Raw genomic sequence first — 12,234 nt, 5'->3', positions numbered from 1 at the left:
AGATAATAACACTGCCTAACATATTAGGCAGCTGGAAGAATGAAGAGAAATAATATAAAATGTCTTGCATAAAATAAAACACAAATGCCAATAAATTCTATCAGTGTTGTTAAAAATGAATTTGTGAGGACTGGGGATATAGCTCAGTTGGTAGAGTGCTTGCCTCACATGCACAAGGCCCTGGGTTCAATCCCCAGCACCACAAAAAAAAAAAATGGAAAAAGAATAGAATATAAGACAAAACTCACATGATTATCTCAACAGACACACAAAAAAATCACTTGACAAAATTTCATACCTTTAATGATTAAAGAAAAACTCACTCAACAAATTAGAAATAGAAGGGAAAGTTCTCCATCTGATAAAGAACTTGTTTTAGAAAAACCCACAGCTAAATGGTGAAAGACTTAATGCCTTCATCCCATATCAGGAACAAAACAAGAATGTCTGTTCCTGTCACGTTCATTCAATACTGCTGGAGATTCTAGTCAATTAGGAAAGAAAAATAATAATAAAAGGCATTCAGATCAGAAAAGAAGAAGTGAAACCATCTCCATTGCAGATGACATGGAAAGTTCTAAGGAATATACAGAAAGTATGAGAGCTAAGAAGCAAGTTCAGCAGGATTACAAAATACAAAATCAATATACAAAAATGAAATGTGCTTCTAGAACATAGCAATGAACAATCTGAAAAAGAAATGAAGTAAACAGTTCTATTTGTAATCCATCAAACATAATAAAATACTTAAGAATAAATTTGAATGAGTGCAAGACTTTATACTGAATGGGAGGGGGCAGGTGTGTATGTGTGTGTGTGTGTGTATGTGTGTGTGTGTGTGTGTGTGAGAGAGAGAGAGAGAGAGAGAGAGAGAGAGATTCCTAGTGCCTAAAGCCATCCCAAATCCATTCTGCTCAGGAATTAAAGTAACTACTTGTGAAAGCTTGTCTGGTATGACCAGCTGCTCTACACACTGGCCTAGTAGAGTTTCTTTCCACTTCCTCTTGAGCTAGCTGTGAACATGAGGGAGAATGGTGGGTGGGATGCAGCCTGCCCTGAACAAGACCTGAGTGAGGTAGCCCCGGCCCAGGAGAGCTGGGAACTTCAGCCAGAGAGCTGTGGCTACGCCCAGCTGCAGACTGGGTTAAGCTCCCAGCCTTCAGAGGGTCAGAATGTAGCCCTTGGAGTCTTGGGGTTCCTGAGCAGTCTTACATCTGTGCCTTTGAAGGCCTGGCCTCAGGGGCCCTGCGCTTCAGAACAGTCCTCAAGGCCTGCAGGATGGCAGCCTGGCTGTTCTGCACATTGTAGTCACTGAGCCTCAGCAGACCATCGAAGTCTTCCTTCTTGTAGGTCATGTTGCACAGGGCATAGGGGGAGGTGTCCTTGGTGACATCCACCTGGCCAGCAGGGATCTCTGCAGGGCTGCGCTTGACACCTGCCCAGGGGTAGAAGGGGCATCAGGAGAAGGACCAGAGGCCTTTACAGCTGGCCAGAACTAAGCCTTGAATAGGATATAGTGGAGAGCTGCTTTTTCCCCAATTCTCTGTGCCTTTTACCCAAAAATATCAATGTAAATGGTAGAATGCTATTTTTAAGTATGAGGAGTTTTCTGCTCCCAAATTCCCTGTAGCATGACACTTCTTCCACTATTCAGGCAGCTCCACAGTATGGCTCTGTGTTGCTTCTGGGTAAGGTGGAAACAGCCAGAACAAGAAAGTCAATTAGGTTAAAAAATGGTGGAAACTAATAGAGCTTTGGCTTTGTAAGAACCAGCCTTTGTTGAGAGAGAAAATTTCTCTAGAATTCCAAGATGTGGGCTGAACATGTTAAGAATAAAGCTGGGAGATTTAAATTATGGTGGGAACTAAAAATTGGGGTATAACCCACTAAGACAGAAATTTGATTTTTCCCACCCAAAGGAAATAAACTCTGACAAGTTGATGGGAGGAGAAAATAAAAGCGCGATAAGTGTTTAGATTTGGAGGCCATTGAGGAGAAGAAGCCCAGCTTCCTGAGAAAGGACCTCAGCCTGGGCTGCCCAGCATAATAAAGAGGCCAAGTGACCTATGCCCCCAGCTACTGCCCGGAGCAGGACTAGAGAAGTTCAGGGGTATCTATAAGTACTGGGGGAAGAGGAGGCTAAAGGAGCCTGGGGTCATGACTCTAAGGAAACCTGCACAGTGACATGAGGATGCTGCGGGGATGTGAGTGTCAGCCACCAAGGCCAGAGGTATCTATCCAAGGCCTTGAGCCTTTTCAGGGCAGACTTTCTTCCCTCTCCCCTGGTGACTGGGGCAGGGACTCAAGGGGCCAGGCTGCTTGGCTGGAAGAGGAAAGGCGGTCTCACCAGGAGCTGAGTAGTCCTTGAAGGAAACATTGACCAGCGGGAAATGCAACAAGACAGGAGCCTCGGGGCAGGTGGGGTCTGAGAAGAGGTAACACTCTTTGGGTTGGAGTTGGTCCTCAGGGCTGAGCTCCACATGGGGGAAGGGCAGCCCCCGGGCCCTGCAGTACAGCTCCGACTGCTGCAGCGCCTGGAGGAACAGAAGGCAGCTCAGAGAACCCATCAACCCACATCACCAGTCATCCAGCTGGTTCTGTCCTGCTCATGGCCCAGCTAAGCTGCATGTGCCTCAGAGAGAGTCTGAGGATTCTAGGGGTTCAAATCTTTAGGTGCGATGTAGACCCAGCATCTTCTACCTCCATTTGGATTGCTACTGCTGGATTATTCAAGTCCCAGAGCCTAGAGGGCTTCAGTAGGTGACCTACATATGCATACCAGCATTACCAAGTCCTCAGGGGAGGTGGGGTTGCATGTGGAGATGCCCAGTGTCTCCTCCTAGCTCTGTCCAGTTATTTTTCTTTGGTGTGGTGATATATGACCCATGCAGGCGTCCTGGGAGCCCAGGACCCCATCACCACTGCAGCCCTTCCCCACCAGGACCCTGGAAGGATTTGTGGGTTACAGCTTGCTACCTCTCCCTTCCTTGGTGTAGGTCAGTAGCTCAATGGCCTTGCTGCTTGCCCCTGGATCTTGGCCTGGTTGGACAAAGGGTCTTGGGTCCCCAGGGGGCAACCAGAAGCACCTCGAAGGGTGAGTTTAGGGAGCAGTTGAAGGAGAGTATGAGGTCCATCCTGCGACCGGGCCGGAGCAAGGAAGGAAAGCTGGTGTTGATGAAGTAGGCCGGGTCCACCAGGCAGAGCTGGGGTTCCTGGGGGGTCAGTCGACTGGGGATGGGGTCTAGCTGGAAGTCTGGTGAGAAAGGCAGTGACAGTCAGAGGCAGCCACCCTGCCACAGTAGCCCACCAACAACATTCACCTCCACGTCCCTTCCTTATATCTGGTGTCACTCCCTGAATGCACATGCCACCCCAGCCTTTCCCAAGACCTCTCAATGGGATCTTTTCCAGACTACAGACCAGAAGTGGATGCTGTGACCCCCAAGCATCTTTCAGTCAACAACCATGGCCCATCCTCACCCAGGAGTCCAAATTTGTTATGGCCCTTACCTGCCCAGGTGGAGAAGTCTTTCTGGTTGCAGTAGTCCCGGTGTAGCTGGAGGCCATGGAGGAAGTTGGCCTCACACTGGTGGAGTGGCCTGTTAGTCAGGAAGCCCTTAAATGCCTGGGCCAGTGCTGTTCCAGACTTCAGCCAGGAGGACTCCATCCATGAGGAGGTTGCAGAGGAGGCTACAGGTGCCTTCTCTGCAGCCAGAGGAACAAACATTACTCCACTGAGAGGCCTGGAAATGTCCAGCTCTTCTTCCCCCAAGGCACTCCATCCCCTCAACCATATCTAAAGGGAAGCAGCCTCATCCTGGGCTCCCCTTAGTGTCCCCTCTCCTACCTACGTTCTGGATCTTGTCCTTAATGTGCTGCTTCCAGTCCCCCTCAGAGCAGGTGAGGCCATACCAGGTGTCCAGCAAGTTTAGGGAAAAAATATTGCTCCAGATACCTGAAGACCAAACCCACAGAGGTCAGCTTTCAGGCACCTGCTCCCTGTCTTTTCCACCTGGAAGCCAGCGGTCCCCACTCTTGAGTGCAGATGGAAAATGGGAACTGGAAAAAGGCTTTTCTTCCAATGGCTTCTCTTCCCCACTGCCCAACCCCTGCCCCTCACCCTGGGGCTCTGCCCAGACCTGAGCTGCAGGATTCATGTCCAGGAAGAAACCTGCAGAGTGACCATTCCTTACCTTCTAGAAAGCAGATCTGGGACTCAGGGAGCCTCTTCATCAGTTGCCCCATGAAGAACTTGGAACCAAAGAGCTCAGGAGGGACAAAACCTCCATACTTCAGGAACCCGACCTCATAGGGGGAGAACTCAACCCACTCTAATGTGGCAGGAAGGAGAGGCAGGAATGTGAGTTGTGTGGGTTGGGGGAGGCTGAGTTCTGCCAAGGGTCAAAGATATTGCCCCTTGACATGCCTCAGCCTTCCTCCTGACTGGCACCAACTCAGGAAACATGAGGAATGCAGGGTCCTAGGTTAACCGGCCCTATCCTACCCCATCTGCATGTTCAAACACCACCCCCACCCAAGGGCAAGGAGCACCCCAGGCAGACTCTTGGGCTTACTAGCACCACCACCCTTCCAGAGGCTTGTACAATCTGCATAGAAGTTTCCAGATTGAATTATCTGGAGATTCTCAGGGTGCAGAGGATTTAGGGAGTGTGTGTGTTGGAGGATGGAGTGAATAGGACTGTACCCTTGAATTCGAAAGTATCCAGATTGTTCTCTTTGACATTGAGGCTCAAGTAAAGAGGTAGAGGGTTCTGACCACGCTCCAGTGCTGTTCTCTGTCCTGACAGCTTCTGATCCACAACCTGGGATTGGAGGACATGAGGACCCAAGTGAGGGTGGGAGCACCCTGAAAGCAGCAACTCTACCAGGACAAGGGCAGGGCAGGAACATAGGCTGGGGGGGAGGAGGTGGCTGCTTCACTGGGATTTAGGAGGAATTGTGGGTATGTGCATCCAGTTCCCAATCCTGTCCCCATGTCCTCACCAGGCCCAAGGTGGCCATGTAGGGCTCTGCAGGTTGTATACTGCCTATCTCCCAGGAGGGCCATTCCTGAAGACAACAGTGACAACCGTCCTTCTCCCCACACCCTGTGCCTCAGTGGGACTCAGGAGCAGAAGTGAATACTGACATGAAGACATACACATGTATGCATGCACACATTGCTTTCCAGAAAGCACACCGCAATCCCCTTTTAGTACACACTGAGCTATGCCAAGGGACTTGCTGCCCTTTTAGGGTTTAAGTTTCAGCCCCTCCCAGATATTTTCCTGGTGTTCCTGCCTCCCCCTCCTCCTCCTCCTCCTCCTCCTCCTCCTTTCCTGCTTTGTTTGCACAGTATGAGGTTGTACCCTGTGGTTTATTCCTGCCTTCTGTTTCTAACTCTCTCTTTAATAAAATGCCAAGCTCTGTCACTGATGGCAAAGACTATGGCTTGCTTTTGGGGGGAGCCCCACAGAGCCTCCCTGAGTTCTAGGGACACAGAAAGTTCACATTCTAGTCAGAGATGTACATGGGGCTCCTCTCAAATTCCCTCAAGGTAAAAGGTGAATGGTGGCAGCTGCCCAGAGCCCTGCCTTGACAAGAATGGTGCTGCCACAGATGAGGCCAGGGCTGTTGGCCCTGGGCTGTTTTGGACAGGATGGCACATGTCATCTCTGTCTTAGGCTTTTTAGTGTAGAAGGGTGTTGAGACCTAGGAAGCTCCCAACCTACCATACCAGCCCTTATATCCAAATTTACTTATAAAGCAGGTTAAACACATAGCTTGACGGGCCTGTATGAGAATCAGTCTATCAGAAGTCACTTCAGAATTTATCTTTTTAAAAAACCTCCCCAAGGGATACTGATGATCAGTGAGATTGAGTCCCAAGAGTCAGCCCAGCCTACCCAATAAGAAGTCCCCTTCCTATAAGTGTGGCAAAAATCTAGCACAAGTAGTGTCTTTCCTCCTTCCTGATAGTCCTCTGTCACTTGACAAGAGCACTCATGTGTCAACTCATGCATCTTTCCCCCAGTTCTTCAGTGGTACCCAATATAACTTGAGTTATAGAGGGAATCCACAGAACAATCCCCAAACAGGGCCTGAGCTCCTGCTATAGGTGATGTTATCTCAACAACATCAATAAATCAGTGCTGCGGAGTGAATGTGTCCATGTGATTGGGAGGATAAGAGTTGACTAACATCAGCAATTTCCCTTCTCAATGTCTTTTTTGTTTTGCAATACTGGGAATTGAACTCAAGGCCTTGTACATGCAAGGCAAGTGTTCTACTACCACCACTGAGCTACATCCCCAATCTTTTTTCAAATTTGATTTTGATACAGGGTCTTACCAAGTTTCCCAGCACCAGCTTCAATGTCTATCTATTTATTTATGGTATTGAGTTTTGAACCCAGGGGTGCTTTACTACTAAACTATATCCCCAGCTCTTTCTATTTTTTATTTTGAGACAGGGTCTTTCTAAGTTGCTGAGGCTTAAACTTTAGATCCTCCTACCTTAGCCTCCTGAGGCTGAGATTTCAGGCATGCACCTTCTTGCCAGCTTAATGTCTTTTTATTTAGTGATACTGTTTATTGCTCTTTTTATATGTATAATGAGGAGGAAAATGGCTTTTTACTACAGTTTCACAATTTCTGCCCTAGAGGAAGTTTTGGGAAAGGGTAAGCAACCCTTACACCTACTAAAACAGCACCAAGGATACCCTGTGATAGTTACAACTAAGCTGCATAGGATTTTTTATCTCTAGCCCCATAGTTTCCAAGTAAGTATCCCCAATTCTGCAGAACATCATTCTGACAACTCAAGGTACCCACTGGAAATGGTAGTGCTTGGTAATATGTTGATCTGGTTCAGGCAGTGTACACAGTAAACTAAAGGGTGTGCAAATTTTTTTTTGTTGAGTATTGCAGAAAAATATGTAAAAACCTCTTCACTCAGGAGAAGATAAGAGAAAAACTAGGAGTTTCTCCTTTAGAATGGTAAGGAGCTTCTAAGCAGTTCAAGACTTGCCAGTAAAAAATAAAGGAAAAAAATCTAAAGAGGTATTTTGAGTGAGGGCACACATCTATAATCCAGCAACTCAGGAGGCTGAGACAGGAGGATTGCAAGTTCAAGGAAAACCTCAGCAATTTGGCAAGGTCCTAAGCAACTTAGCAAAATCCTGTCTTAAAATAAAAGATAAAAAGGGCTGAGAATGCAGCTCAGTGGTATAGAACCCCTGGATTCAATCCCCAGTACCCTCCTACACACACACATATAACTAGTTTGAAATGCACTGATTATAACTGGTATGTGTGTGTGTGGGGGGGGGGTGAACTAGGTATCAAAGTCTGGCTTTGCACATACTAGGTGAGCACTCCTGAGCTCACCCCCAGCATAACTGGTACATTTTTGTAGTAGATTGTTATAAGAACTGAACCAATATTTTAGACATAAGTAGACTGACAAGTTCATTCTGAGTAATGTTTCAAGATATGATACTTTCCTAATAAACTTGATATTAATGAAATTAATATCATCAATTGTCTTGAAAGAAGTTTTTCTGATATTTCACAATGACTTCTCATACTTAGATTAGTATATTATAGAGGTAATAAATAACTGCCTTTCTCTAAAGACTTACAAAAAATTAGAAATCAATGCTAAAATTGTCTGAATAAAACATTATTTTAAGAATCATAAATGGCTGGACCCGGTGGTACATATCTATAATCCCAGCAACTCAGGAATCTGAGGCAGGGGGATCACAAATTTGAGGCTAGCCTCAGTAATTTAGTGAGGCCCTAAGCAACTTAGTGAGACTCTGTCTGAAAATAAAAAGTAAAAAGGGCTGGGATGTGACTCAGTGGTAAAACACCCCTGTGTTCAATCCCCAGTACCAAAACAAACAAACAAGAATATATTATAATAAATTATCATTAAGAGGTAAAACATGATAGCTAAGAAAATAAAGGAAACAATAAATTGAAAAACTTTTATATGGGGACAAAATTTTAAGCAGCATAGGTGCTCATTTCAAAAAATACATACATGGTCAATAATGTCACAAGGGTTTTTATTCTTGTGAACAATAAAGAATGAAATAAATTTTGTCTTTTTGAAAATGACTATAAACCTTTTACATAAAACCACACATTAAGACATTGATAGAGGATCAAGTGGTGATTAAGTAGAAATCCTCTTTATAGCCTGGGATCATACTAAATTTCCTAGCCCCTTGTGAAGTGAGCTGTTAAAATAAGCTTCTCCTCACGATGTAACTAGTTGTTGCCAGCAGGCAGAAAATTCAGTCAATAAAACACCTTCAGGGCTGGGTTATAGCTCAGTGGTAGAGCAGTTGCTTAACACGTGTGAGGCACTGGATTCGATCCTCAGCACCATGTACAAATAAATAAAATAAGGTATTGTGTCCACCTACAACTAAAAAAAAAAAAACGTTAAAACAAAACAAAAAAAAACCTTCAAAGCTGAATATGAGCGGGAGCAGGGGTGCACACCTGAAATCTCAGCTACTTGGGAAGTTGAGGTAGGAGGATCACAAGTTTAAGGCCAGCCTGGGCAACTTAACAAGACTCCATCCCAAAATAAATTAATTAATAAATAAATAGAACTGGGAAGCTGGGTGCATTGGTGCACTCCTATAATCCCAGCAGCTGGGGAGACTGAAGCAGGAGGATCACAAGTTCAAATCCAGCCTCAGCAACTTAGCAAGACCCTAAGCAACTTAGCGAGACCCTAAGCAACTCAACGATACCCTATCTCAAAATTTAAAATAAATAAATAAGGGCTGGGGATGTAGCTCAGTGGTAGAATGCTTGCCTGGCATGCATGAGGCCTTGGGCTTAATCCCCAGCACACACAATAAAAACAAAACAAAACAAAAATCTGAATATGAATCTTAAACAATAGATCCAAAGAAGACATAGAATATTAATAAAATAAAAATATTTCAAGTAATTATTTTGGTGTTATAAATCCAATGCTGTGTCAACCAAAATCCCAGCAACATTTATCATGAAACTTGATTAACTGTTTATTTTATGTAGTGAGAAGAGCAAAGGGCCAAGGGTAGCCAAGATAATTCTAAAGAAAAACAAAGGTGCCAGGGGTAAATTTTCCCTAGTAAATACCAAGATTTATTAGAAAGTTACAATAGTTGAGTCAGGGTGCTATTGGCATAGGGATAGATAATAAGTCCTGTGAGAATGGAATAGAGAGCTCAGGACGAGTCCTATGAATATAGGAACCTGATGTGATAGAAGTCTCAATGCCAATGATGGGAGGGGAAAAAATCAGTACACAAAACTGGGGGTGTTTGGATCCATCTGAAATAAAGTGGGCCCTGTCCCTATAACACTTAAATTTTGGTTGAATTCAAGTCCTATTTGTAAGAAACAGATCTTCAAAACTTATATTAGGCCAGGTGTGGCAGCACATGCCTGTAATCCTAGCCACTTGGGAGCCTGAGGCAGGAGGATCACGAGTTTAGGTCAACCTGGACAACTTAGTGAGACCCTGTCTCCAATTAAAATTAAAAGGGTTAGGGATGTGGCTCAGTCGTAAAGTCTCCTGGGTTCAAATCCAGTACCAAAAAAAATATGCAAGAATATTAATATCCAGAATATTGAAAAAAATTCTAAAGATGATATTAAAAATAGAAAATTGGAAAAGGATTTTAGGAGACAATTCATGGAAGAGGAACCCAAATGATAAATAGACTTGAAAGTATGATGTGTCACTAAAAATCAAGCAAATGCAAAAGTATACTGAAGTTTGCTTTCACATCCATAGATGGAAAAAAAAAAAATCTAAGTCTGAAGAAGAGGTAGAGAAAATGGAACTAATATACACAGGTAGTGGGGCTATGAATTAAAACCACTCTTTTGTAGAACAATCTAGCACAGCTAGGAGAGTTGAAGGTATATAGACTCAATGTTTCTAAAGTTCAACTGCTGGATATATATCTTAGAGTCTTAGAGAATCTCTAACATATCTGTATCAGGATTCTTGTACACAGTTGTTCACTCAAATAATATTGTGCTTTCTTAAGGGTACATGTATTAAAGTCATATGTAATAAAAGAATGTATAATAAAAGTATATTAAATATATGTGATTATATAATAGACTAAAGTATATGAACTATAGATATGCATGTGATGACGTGATGGTGTGGGAGGGAAATGGGATGGGGGAGGGGACATGGGGTTTCAACTCTATCTGTAACATTTCATTTCTTAGGTTGGTTGGTGAGATCCTGCATATTCATTATAATGTTTTGTGCTTCTTTCATTTTCTTAGGTGTGAAGACTTAAATAATAAATATTTATATAAATATTGATATTTGCATACTAAATATTTTTTAAAATAACAAAAGAATGGTTTGTAGTTTCTAAGCAACATTGTGCTTGCCGCTGAGAATAAAATTTAAAGAAAAAAATTGAAGTGACTTCATTTCCTTCTTTCTGCTATTAATATCCTTGACAGTTCCCTTTTCTTCTGTGGTACTGGCAATTGATCCTGAGGGCCTTGTGCATGTAAGCCCAGGCTCTACATGAGTCTGTCCCCAGTCAGTTTACTTTTTGTTTTGCATATTAAAAGACACTTTTGTCTTTTAGTTTTTTCTAATCCATTTGAAACTTTTTTCAGATAATTATATGTGATAAAACAGGAATGTAAAAGAATAATTAAATTTTAATAATTGTATCAGTTAATGCGAGATCCAGCAGTTAACTTATTAAATTCTTCGGAAGAAACATTGTGGTCCAAAATTCATATGCTCAGTTTTGTCTTGATGTTGTTAGGATACTAGTAAAGACATATAAGAGCTAACCCTTCAGTGCTTACTCTATGCCAAGATGCCATTGAATGCTCACAACACACCCGAGAGAAAAAATACTGTTCTCATTTCCACTGTACAGAGAAAACAGAGAGAGATTAAGTGATTTGCCTAATGATACACAGAAAGTAAAATACACTTAAATTAGAATCCAGGGAATTTGGTTCAAAAGTCTGTGCTTTTAACTCTATCTGAAGATGAGGAAAAATGATAACATTTCATATTGCAGTATAAATTTTTAAAAAGTGGTTCTAGAAATCTTACTGTCTCAAACAATGCAAAAGTTTTGTTTGCTTAACTGACCCTGACTGATCCCCAGATCTTAGGAGGTCCAGAAATTTCTGCTACATGGCAGTTAATTGAAGAAAAGTCTAACTCAGAAAGGTAGCATTCCAAAGTTGAAAAGATACTGACACAGGATATAGTTCCCAGATTCTTTAAGAAATGCCCACATCCCGGGTTGGGGTTGTGACTCAGTGGTAGAGTACTCGCCTAGCACGTGCAAGGCCCTGGGTTCGATCCTCAGCACCACATAAAAATAAATAAATAAAATAAAGGTATTGTGTCCAACCACAACTAAAAAATAAATATTAAAAAAAAAAATGCCCGCACCCACTCTGCCCCATCTGGGCATGTGCTCTACCTGGCCATGCAGCATGGACTCCAGCACCAGGGCCCACAGGTCCACAACTGTGGTGGAGTGGCCCTGCTCAGCCCGCAGCTGCAGCTCTCTGCGATAGATCTCCAGGTGCTCTGGGGAGAAGGCTGACAGCTTGCTCTTGGTCAGATGTTCCCGGACATGGCTGATGGGTCCCTCAAGGTCCTTTTGCGACCACTCAGGATCCCAGTACAGGTGGGCCATCGCCCTAGGAGAACAAGGGGCAAGACAATGCTGGGACCCAGAATGGGGCACTACAGCTCCTCCTTCCCACCCTCTATCTACTCCCAGCACATTGCTCCTGCTGCCAAGGATCTGCAAATTTGGAAATGTGTATCAGGGCTTTCTCTTCTTCTAGATCAATGATGATGAATATTAATATGACGTGAATGATACATATGTAATTAATTAACATCTCTTCTTTCTTTCTTTATCTTTTTTTCTTGTATAGTGCTGGCTGATGATTGAACCCAGAGTCTCTCACATGCTAAGTAAGCACTTTACCACTGAGCCACATCCCAACCCCATAGGTAGTTTTAAATTTCCTAGTAACCTGGTACAGAATAGAGGACACAGAAACCAATCCACAAAACTACAACTACCTTATATTTGATAAAGGGGCTAAAAGCATGCAATGGAGGAAGGATAGCATCTTCAACAAATGGTGCTGGGAAAACTGGAAATCCATATGCAACAAAATAAAACTGAATCCCTTTCTC

General features: G+C 43.5%; 1 protein-coding gene across 1 annotated transcript in view; it reads right to left on the bottom strand.

Moving 5' to 3' along the window:
* Positions 1-286: 286 nt before the first annotated feature.
* Pla2g4d (phospholipase A2 group IVD) overlaps positions 287-12,234 on the bottom strand; it is a 25,933-nt gene continuing 13,985 nt past the window's right edge. The window contains exons 13-20 of the mRNA XM_015480113.2: positions 11,501-11,723; positions 4,706-4,823; positions 4,194-4,331; positions 3,848-3,955; positions 3,511-3,705; positions 3,087-3,253; positions 2,348-2,534; positions 287-1,435 (exon numbers count right to left, since the gene is read on the bottom strand). Of these exons, the coding sequence (XP_015335599.1) occupies positions 1,209-1,435; positions 2,348-2,534; positions 3,087-3,253; positions 3,511-3,705; positions 3,848-3,955; positions 4,194-4,331; positions 4,706-4,823; positions 11,501-11,723 (1,363 nt within the window). The 3' untranslated portion in view covers positions 287-1,208. The remainder of the gene's footprint in view (positions 1,436-2,347; positions 2,535-3,086; positions 3,254-3,510; positions 3,706-3,847; positions 3,956-4,193; positions 4,332-4,705; positions 4,824-11,500; positions 11,724-12,234) is intronic.

The sequence above is a fragment of the Marmota marmota genome, unplaced genomic scaffold, assembly GCF_001458135.2.
Source record: "Marmota marmota marmota unplaced genomic scaffold, marMar, whole genome shotgun sequence".
NCBI lineage: Eukaryota > Metazoa > Chordata > Mammalia > Rodentia > Sciuridae > Marmota > Marmota marmota.
Note: the sequence above shows the minus strand (reverse complement) of the source record. Positions and strands in the feature narration are given on the sequence as shown.